The sequence below is a fragment of the Euprymna scolopes genome, chromosome 1, assembly GCF_053919585.1.
Source record: "Euprymna scolopes isolate OS-2025 chromosome 1, ASM5391958v1, whole genome shotgun sequence".
NCBI classification, from domain to species: Eukaryota; Metazoa; Mollusca; class Cephalopoda; order Sepiida; family Sepiolidae; genus Euprymna; species Euprymna scolopes.
Window position 1 is genome coordinate 283,199 of NC_136482.1, and position 11,134 is coordinate 294,332.

Here is an 11,134-nt window from a genome sequence, read left to right on the forward strand (position 1 = left end):
GCTGCCCAAATCCCTACATAGTACCCCAGTAGTTGTTGCCCCTGATAGTAGCCCCCTACACCAAAGTGGCAATTTGCCTTGTTTGGGGTGAAAAAAAAAAAAAAAAAAAAAAAAAAAAAGACCTTCTGTTATGTCTAAAAGTAACACAATGGTCAACAAGCGAGATCGATGTTCCACTGTACAACTCATGCTTTCTACTAATCCAAGTTATGACAGGATCATTGCCAGCACCCTCAAAATGCAAATCCAGACAGTTCAACACTTGAGGACACAGCTCAATGAAGTTTATGACCACGATTATGGTCTTTGGTTTGGTCTCAAGTGAGAGCCACATCATGCCACCTCACATCTTTGAAGTCGGCTTGAAAGTTAGCACCAAAGTGTACATGGATGTACTGAAGAGTATGGTGATCCCCGATGCAATCAGGTGGCCGCTGGCAGACCCTGAGCATGGCAGCAGGATGGTGTTGGCCCAGAAGTCCAAAGAGACCCAGGCTTGGCTTCAGGAGGAGTGCTACTGCTTTATACCCTTCTCTCACTGGCACTCCCCTCCCCCCGACCTGAACCCGCTGGACTACTTCGTTTGGTCATATGTCGAGAACATCACCAACATGACCTCCTGCAACTCTAAAGCCAGCCTGATCACTGTCATCCGTCAAGTATTCGCCAAGCTCCCACCGGTGCTTGTGAAAAAGGCATGCTCCCAGTTCCAGACCTGTATCGAGGCGGTTATTGAGGCTGAAGGCAGCTACATTGAATAGATGTCAGCTCTACTACATAACTAAATTACCCGAATTGATTTTTTCCATAAAAGTTTTAAAATAAAGCTTTAGTTTTTTTTTATGGTGACAAATTTATCACTCCACCCTATATTAACCCTTTATGACCTGAATTATGATGTAGATGATTAAAAAAATATTTATTGTTAATTTTAGATGGCAGCATACTGAATGTAAGCAATAGACACTTGCAATCTGGGGTATCTGGCATTTACCCAGATACTGAACTAATACATACAAGGCATGTTTGAATCAATTCCTACTTTATGCTGTTATATTCATTTATTTATGACTGAACAGATTAGTTCAATCAATAAAGAGTTAATAATTTCCAAAATATGGATATTTTAACAGAAATTAATGAAATGTTTAAGTTACAAAAATACAAACATTTTCAAAACAATAAATGATAACAGTTCCAAATATGAAAAATATAATTTAATTTTAAACTACACCCCGTGCCAGAATTATATGCAAATCAATATTTTTGTTCTAACTCCAATAGTTTTCAATGAAAGTTTGTGAAATTTAGCACGTTATATGGCAACACTAACACAAGCGCAAATCTAAAATTTTAAGCTAATCTGCATAATAATAAACAATTGGCAGCTTTTTTGGTGATTTGCATTTTTTTCAGTGTGCGAACTTTATATGCAAACCAATGATATAATATGGTGAAGTGCTAAAAGATCATCAAAACATTGATTATTCTAGGAATTTGTAAATTGAGAACAACAATAATAAAGAACAAACAACTTCAATATGGTTTCAATTGCCATTTTTATTGACAAGAGCAAAAAGCCTTTGGTCCATTGAAGATGTCAAACTTTTGATTTCATCTGATCAAATGTCTTTGGCAGCAGTCAGAATAGCATTCCAGAGGTCATCCTTGGAGGTGTACTGCCTTCCTCTGGAGTAAATATTTTGTTTCAAGATGCTGCACAGATTTTCGATGGGATTTAAATCTGGAGAACAGGCTGGCCATCGAATTATTTTCCCATGTCTGGCAAAAACTCTCTCCAAATATTCAGTGGCTATCCTTGCAGAATGAGACGGTGCATTATCATGCATGAATACCATCTTTTTCCGGAATGCCAATGGTTTCAAGTGTTCCTTAATGAAGTCAATGTAGAGTTTGGCGGTAATTTTCACTCCATCTGCAACTCTGAATGGTCCTACCAGTTCATTGCCAATGATTGCAGCCCAGAACATCACACCACCACCTCCTTGTTGATGCCAGATCCTTTGGGGATGTAGTCACTCATTATGGTACCATCCTCCCCTCCACCCATCGGGTCCATCAAGGGTCGCTCAACACTCGTCGGTGAACAAAACAGTTTGAAAATTCATCTTCATGTGATCCCTTGCCCACTCCATCCTCTTTTTCTTGTGGATATCCTTCAATTGAGGGCGGACGGCTTTCCAAATTTTGCAATCGTCCTCAGGATACGGCAATGTGTTGATTTGGGCACATCAGAAACACCAGTTTTTTCAAAAACTTGCTTGCTAGTTTCAAGTAAGTTACAATGAACTTCTCTCTTGATCTTGCTCATTGTTTGACGTGACAAATATGATTTCTTACGAATTTTTCCTTTGTCAGAATGTCCGTTGCAAAGTTGAGGGTTAGTACAATATTTTTTATTGTACGATGATCGAGATGTAATTCTTTGGCAATTTCTAAGGTGGAAATCTTATTATGGAGCCTTTGAACAATTTTAGTCTTCTCAGCTTGACTTAAAGCACCTTTACGTCCCATCTTGCATATAAAGTTGGCATGCTGAAAAAAACTGCAAGTCACCAAAATGGCTGCTGTTTGCTCGCTATTGCATAGATCAGCTTAAAATTTTATATCTGCACATACGTTAGTGTTGCCATATAACATGCAAAGTTTCACAAATTTTCATTGAAAACTATCGGAGTTAGAACAAAAATATCGATTTGCATATAATTCTGGCACAGGGTGTATATAATAAATACAGATCCATGTTGTTGAAAAAGTTCTGATCATATACAATGATATAAGAATTGATACAATGATAGAAGAGGTATACGAACGAAATAGTCCAACCAGGTCATAAAGGATTAAGTCAAGAAATTTTCGATTCTACTGCTGAACTATTAAATTATTGGTGCTTAAGATATTAAAAAACAAACAAAGAAAAATATATTATGTGTGTGCTTTATTTGATCAAGTAGTTTTTTTTGTTTTTGATTTTTTTACAGATAACATTCAAATCATAGTCAAACCTATTGCAGCACAGCCATCTTAGCAATTTCAGCTACGAATATGGCGGTGCTAGGGGAGATACCTCCATTTAATTTTTGCAATTTGCCAAAATTTGACGAGATTGGTTTCTTTCAAAACTGTAAAAACAAAGAAAAACAAGAAAAAGGGTAAATTTTTTTCTTTCTGTTTTTTTCTTTCAAAGAATCGTTTCAAAATTTATTAATAAAATGTGTGTCTTGACAAACTTCAAGAATTAGATGGCGTTATCTCCTCTGGCGCCCCCTCTTTATAGCTGAAATAGCCACAATGGTTGCATCGCGATTTATGAAAACAAATTCCATAATGGGAATATATATCAAAGTTTTTTCTTTATCTTTGTTTCTAATAAGAGATAACTCTAACTTTGCTAAAACTAGACGAGATTATTTTTCTAGTTTTGAAAGAAAAAAATAGAAAAAAAAAAAACAAAGAACAATTAGTATTTGTACAGTTTAATCAAGACATTAAAAAATAAAAAATATCGAAAAAAGGTTATATTATACGTATCCGTTATGGAACGAAGTTCTCAAAAAAATAAAATAAAAATTTCACTTAATTTCATCAAGTAGTTTTTTTTAGTGAAAAAACAATTTGTTATGATACCGAGCAAAAGGTTCGATTTTTAGGAAGAAAGGCTACTAATAAAGATGGGGAAGGGGTGTCTGCGTTTTACATGGAGTTATCTCCCCGTGGCGTGTTAAAAATTTCCATAATGGCTGACTTCAATGCGCTCTCATAAAAACATGTTTTTCCACTCTAAAAAAAAAACACTTTATCAAATTAAATGATATTTTTTTCATAAAAACATGTTTTTCCGCTCTAAAAAAAAAACACTTTATCAAATTAAATGAAATTTTTTTCGGAGATCTTCAGTCCAAAACGGATATGTACAATATAACTTTTTTTTTCGATATTTTCATTTTTTAATGTTTTGATTAAACTGTACAAGTACCGAAAAATTAATCTTTTTTCTTTGTTTTTTTTTCTTTCAAAAGATCGTTTCAAAATTAAAAAAATTATTAGAACATCATGCACTTTTTGACAAATTTCAAGAATATTAAAGATTGCATTTTTAAAAACCAAAGCATTTTTTTAATAAAAAAAGTAGTTGAGAAAAAGTCATCGCACATTTCTTTTCTAAAGTTTTCATCCTTTTTTTCACCAATTTCATTCTTTGTTATTAATATTATCAAGAATTAGTCACGGCTACATTTTCTTTTAAAACCATTACATTTATTATTTTATTAAAAAAAAAAAAAAAAAAAGTAGTTGTGTTGCGGTTTTCTTTAATAAAAATTCCTTTTCTTTTGTAATTTAAAAAAAAATAAGTTCTAAAATTTTTGTATGAAAAAAAATGAATGAATTTCTTAGCAAACTGGAGTTATCTCCCTCAGACAAATGACAAGTTCTCAAATAAAACCAATTAGCACATAGTTTAATGTTATATTAGAGTAACTTTAGGATTAGAGTTTAAAAAAAAAAAGGAAAAGTTTATTTAGATTTGAGTGTGATTAAAATTTTTCAAAAATTGATAATCGCTAAAAATCGAAAATTAAAAAAAAGTACTAGCAGAATATCACATTCATTTTCGCACAATTTGTAATTGAATGTGCTTCATGTTATAATCTTTAAAAAAAATTGTTAAAAGAACAAAACAATTTTATCTCAATTTGTTTATGACTGCCAACATTAACCAAAATAGTCCATGCTAAACAGTGCTCATAAGGACCAAAAAATTACAAAATACAAGCAGAACATTACATTTTTGGGAATCCACCCATACTAGTGTCAGGTAAAAACCTTGATTTGATGTAAAAATGTTCCGCTTACCAAACCGGACTTCCTGTTTCAGTTTAAATAAATAAGCAAATTGAGAGTGAGAGAGTAGCAGCAGATGCACCAAATGTAGCAACAATACTCCAAGCATGGGCAAATGGTGGCCTTATAGGATACTTTCAGGCATAAGTAACTTTCTAGCTTGGTAGAGAAAGCCTACCCGCAAAATATAATCAAGTCTTACTTATTTCTATTAAATATATTTAAAGAAATAAAAATGTATACAAAACTTTCATATATTTCCTTTTATTATTTATTTATTTATAATAAAAACAGGAAGCCCAGTTTGATACGACTAGCATTTTATTTAAATTTCGATTTTTGAGCGATTATTAGGGGTCGTCGTGCAAGCTTATGGGGAGCCATGTTTTGTGGCTGTTTTTGTTCAAATGATCAGAGTGAACACCAAGTTTGTTTTAATTTTTAAAAATTTTAAATAAGTATTTATAAGTATAATAAATAAGTAAGTGTAATAATATAAGTATAATAAATAAGTATATTTGTGTTTTAACACAAATAGACTTATACATGTAAGTAGAAGAATAAATTATCTTGCGTTTGGTAACATTTATTGGCTATTTTGACTAATAGCAAGCGAAAAAAAAAAATAATGGCCAAAATCATCTGGTAAATCAAAATTGCAAAATATGAAACAAAACATGCGTTCCAGCTATTAATAAAGAATCGTTCATTTAACTGGAATTTGAATAAAAATAATAAAATCTATCTACATATCTATAAAAGTGAAATTGCTTGTCTATATGTGTGTATGTGTGTGTACATTTTCCTATCAAACTACTCTATCAATTTTCAATTTTTCTGCGGTCTTTAACAAATTACTCAGCAAATTTTTAGTCTAAACATTTAAAATTTTACATAAGGTGTATTCAGACATACAGCAAGCTTTTTAATCAGTTTTGGGCAAAACTTTGGCTGTCAAGAGGTTAAAGTTAAAAGAGTTGACCTTTGCAGACTCTACCAAACTTCTCTATGAATTTTGAATCTAAACACTTTAAATTTTAGATATAGGTTACTTGGACAGGAGTCAAAGTTTTTAATATATATATACATATGCACATAAAGTTATGAACAGTACATAGCACCTGAGCAAGCAGGGTGAACTGCTAGTCTATATATCTATAAAAGTGAAAATGTCTGTGTGTGTGTGTGTGTGTGTGTGTGTGTGTGTGTGTACATTTCTATACACAATAACTATCAATTTTCGGTCTGCAAACTCGAGATTTGACATAAGGAGTATTGAGATTTGGGAAAATCTTTTTGATTGGTTTTCGGCCAGAAATTTGGCTGTTAAGGGGTCAAAGTTCAACAATTTGACGTTAGAGAACTCTGCCAAACTCCTCCACCAATTTAAGGTCTAAACACTTGAAATTTTAAATGTAGGTTACCTGGACATGGGTCAAACATTTTAATTTGATTTGATCCCAAAACAAATATTAAGGGGTCAAAGTTTTAAAATTTTTACCTCTGCAGTCTCTACTAACTTTTCTCTATAGTAGTTAAGGAAGCCTATTATATAGAAAGACATGCACACTTTTTAATATATACATATGCACATTAAGTAATCAACAATACATAGGGCCCAAACTGAACTGCTAGTATATCAATAAAAGAAAGTAAAGGTAGAAAAGTAACTTATATTGCTTTTGATAACATTTATTTGTTATATATTTGTTTTTGACAACATTTTTGAATCTATGTGTCCAGTAATAAAAACCCCAAAAACTAAAGTTTAAAAAAAAAAAAACTCAAAGAAAAAAATATATATTTACAAAACTTTTTATCGCGGCGTTGTCTGCTACAGGGTATCTATTCTTTACTTGTTCCCTTTTTTAAGCAAATATAAAAATATTACAGAAGTTTTATTCAAACAGTCTTTACTTGAACTTTTATAATAAAAATATGTTTATAAGCTTTCATATTTTTTTATTAAACATCAGAGATGTTGGTAATTTGTCTTGTGCAAACCTTTTCTAGTCTCGCACAAAAACACACATTCACATTTCAAGCTATGTCATATACATACGCACCCACGTCCACACATGTACACATATTCACGTTCGCGTACATACACTCACATTCACGGTATATACACACACGCTAACGCACACATATGTACACACACGAACGCACACATAGACGACGTCACTTCCGCTTTCTAAGGAAATATACACATGCGCAAATGACCACCGAAAACGAGTATAAAAGAGAGAGTAACAACCGGCTCTTCCTTTTTCCGGCCGAGCTTCCGTGCTGGTCGGTCGGTCTTCGGACCGCTCGCATGCGTCACGCCCACTTACTACTATGTATGGGGCACGAGCTAACAGACCGTACATACACATTCACACTCTTTCTCTCTCTATCTACTACTAGTCCCTGAGAACACCTTCGCGTACCTTCGCGTAGCTGACTACTAACTGATGTCAACTTTCATATCCTCTTCTTTGTCTACACGCTGGACTATCATTCTCAATTTCCACTACAACACTCATTTCTTTTCCCACGCGCGAACAAACGATAGTGACCCGAACTTGAGATGAAAACACATTTCCTATTCTTGCTACAACACCAGTCCCGCAACGAACATTGGTTACACTCGCGCAGACATGAACACATGTTATAACTAAAATGTTCATTCTTTCAACAGCAAATAAACAATGTTTATCTTATCCATCAATTGAGTCTTTGTTTCCTTCAACTCCATTCGTTTCATTATTTTCTTGTGGCAAGCTAGGGTATTATATCCTGGTCCGCAAGTCTTACATCAAACATAAAAATATAACTTTTTTTTTATTTTTAGTAAAAAAAAAAAGTTCAAAGTTGATAAATCTATTATTGAAAAAAAAAAATTAGTTCATAAATATTTTTTCTAACAGTCCTATTTTTATGTTTGAAGTGAAAAAAAAAATTACCAACACCTGTTTGATAATAAAAATAAAAAAAAAACAGTACATAAACATTATTGGAAACGTCGACTTTCATAAGGTTTTCTTCGGTATGCTTACAACGATTAAACCCCCCCCCCACCTCTCCATGTTAAGAACGGCTTTCGGAGTTGTACAACCATCACCCCCCATGCGTAATTTTTATATTGATAGGTTTTTTGAAATTTTTTCACTCGATTATTATTGATTGGTCCAATCAATAATAATAGAGTGAATCAATGATTGGACGGTATTTTTTTTTTTTTTTTTAGATTAGGTCCTCTTCCACAATTTTCTTTTAAATGACGAATTTTAAAAGTTTTCGACTATGCTGAATACGGAAATCGCATTGAAATTTTGCAGAAATAAGTAGTTATCGAGATATAAAAAGTTGTATTATGCATTGTATTCTTTGGCGGCTATCTTTTTTACGCGCGTGCGCGCTATAAACAAATCTACGTGCGTAACAAAGGTGGCCACCAAAGAATACAATGTATAATACAACTTTTTATATCTCGATAACTACTTATTTCTGCAAAATTTCAATGCGATTAGCAATGTACGATACGAAAATTGACAACGGGATGGAAAATTACTTTTAAAAAAATTAAATAAAATCACTAAAAACATATCCAGTTAGGTAGAAAAGTAACTTATATTGCTTTTGATAACATTTATTTGTTATATATTTGTTTTTGACAACATTTTCGAATCTGTGTAAAACCCCAAAAACTAAAGTTAAAAAAAGCAAAAAAACTCAAACTTTATTTTCATGAAAAAAAAAAAAACAATTAAAAAAAGTCATGTTCATTCTATCTTTTTTTCTTTCTTTGAGAAACAAAAATATTTCTGACTTACAAAATTGCGGTAGGCTTATATCATTTTTACTTTCTATGGTTTTGATATACCCGCGTTTTTATTGTTTACAAAATGAGTGACCAGAACATTGTAACTAAAAAGTGAGCACCCCTTTCAAATGTCGAAATAATGATTTTTTTTTTTCAATTTTTTTTTTTTTTCTTCATAATCTGGTTAATGGGATTCCTTGGGCGTTGAGTTCCATGGCGACTAGCAGAAACATTTAATGGGTAAATGTTTACTTTAACTACAACAGACCACCCACCAATAAAATCTGTTTTTTATACGTTTTCGGGGTCGGTGACAATGAATCTGATACTCAAACCCGTCGCAAATTTATCGTTTGCATGGTATTAACCCCTAAACTCTCGCACTACAACACCCCTGCCCCTCCACCGCACCGCCCTTATACTTATACATTCTTGACATTTCCAGATCAGAATTGAATAAATGGATGATTACCGCTGTATCACTGCGACTTTTTGAAGATTTCACGTTGGTTTTTGATTTTCCTGTTTGCATTTTATTATCGCCATGTGCTGAAATGGAAGTCGCCATTATCAACAAAGGGGAGATAACTTCGTGAACACGAAACAAAAAAAATATATAGAAAATAAATTCCGATTCCAGAAACGGAAACCGAAAAAACACTGGCGATCGTACCGGTGTCAGGTGAAAACCTAACCTCGATGAAAAAATGTTCCGATTACCAAATCTTTTTGTTTTAGTTTTAAATCCGTAAAATATATTAAACACTAATAAATAAATTCAGTGGTAGATGCTCCAAAGAACTTCAAGCCCTTGTATCTCCTCAACGTAAATACCCCCGACAAGCAGCTAACTTCCACCCCTAGTCAGTAGAGATCCCTAGATGCCAGAAAGCCTTCTCTACTCTGATCATTTCTTCTCTAGGACTGATAGACGTTGGAATTCGCTTCCAGGTCCATGCTTCCCTGATCGTACTAACATGCAGAAGCTCAAATGTAATGTAAAAAGACATCTTGATCCTCAATTCCCTATATGGTATCTCTGCCAATTATGTCCCCGATCGTAGCCTCCATCATCAACGTGGCACTGTGCCTTCTTATGGGTGAAAATGAAATAATAAAATAAAATAAAATGTTTACCAAAGGCCAAATAAGTTACTCTACTCTTCTATCTACCTCGATATGTTTTTGGGTTTTAACTTATTTGAAAGTGTTTATTTATTTTGAAACATAAGTAATATCGAGTGTTAAGTTAATACAAGAAAAAACGGTTGACATGAGATGGTCATCTGCAGAGTCTCGATAATTGCTCAAAAATCGAAAATTTTTCAAAATACTCGTACAACATTACATTTTCTCATGATTGGTGATGTTTACTGAATGTGTTTCTATCAGTATTTTGTCTAATCTTCTATTATTGAGCAATTATCAACAGATGACTGTTTCATGTCAGCTTTTCTTTTGTTTTAAGTTTTTTTGTTTTTTTTTTACAAGGTGGTCATCCCTTATCAAGGTCCAGAAGCCACCCGAGGATAAGGGTTATTGCATGTACAGTACGTTAGTGTTGAGATTTAATAAAGTGTCTACTTAAGGGGGCGGTTCATTAGGAATTTGTTTACGTTGGACTTGAAGACATCCAGGTTGTAGTCAGATGGGAAGCAGGCTGAGATGTAGTATATATATATATATATATATATATATATATATATATATATATATATATATATATATAGCTGAGATGTAGTTTGCTGGAAGCATTGTGTGATATAGGTATATAGAAGAGATTTAGAAGGCTATTACAATGCGAGGAATGGAATGTAGTCTGTGTTGAGGAAGAAAGACGAAAACAAGTGACAATTTGCAAATCAATTTAACAAAGGAGTTTCCCTGAAATATATTATGGAATATTGACACACACATGTAAGATATTTTGATATTTAACACAATTGAATACATACATATATATATATATATATATATATATATATATATATATATATATATATATATATATATATATATATATAAAATAAAAGTTACAATAAGTTTACTAAGGTAATCAAAATGGTAAACTTAAAATATATTATAAATATTAAAGAGTTAATATTTACAAGTAAAATAAACTCAGCCAGATATAAAAAGCTCAATAAAACCGAAAAGGAAATAGAGCTTATAATATGAACAAATGATTAATAAAATATGTTAAAAGACATCTTGAAAAAGAGTTAAAAACATATTTAATTTTAAAAAAGGAAGCACAAGATAAGTGGATAGTCCTTTTGGATGCGCCTTTTGGATGATTTTGGACCATTTGGAATTTACCCAGTGGATTGAAATTTTTAATTCGACCGTTTTGGATTTTACCATGTTTGGATTTTTACCCTTCACCAGACTATCCATTCATGTGAAATCTTTTTATCATTTTTCTTTTGCCTCCTGTTCCCCTTACCTCACCCTTTTTTTAAC

At 32.6% G+C, this 11,134-nt stretch overlaps 1 protein-coding gene across 8 annotated transcripts in view; it reads right to left on the reverse strand.

Moving 5' to 3' along the window:
- LOC145276480 (tRNA wybutosine-synthesizing protein 4-like) overlaps window positions 1–9,356 on the reverse strand; it is a 121,620-nt gene extending 112,264 nt beyond the window's left edge. For 7 of the 8 annotated variants that reach the window (XM_080130674.1, XM_080130814.1, XM_080127952.1 and 4 more), the window contains exon 1: window positions 9,144–9,356. In XM_080130674.1, coding sequence (XP_079986800.1) covers window positions 9,144–9,239 — 96 coding nt within the window. In that variant the 5' untranslated portion in view covers window positions 9,240–9,356. The remainder of the gene's footprint in view (window positions 1–9,143) is intronic. The other variant, XM_080132160.1, reaches the window with a different exon arrangement.
- Window positions 9,357–11,134: the final 1,778 nt, after the last annotated feature.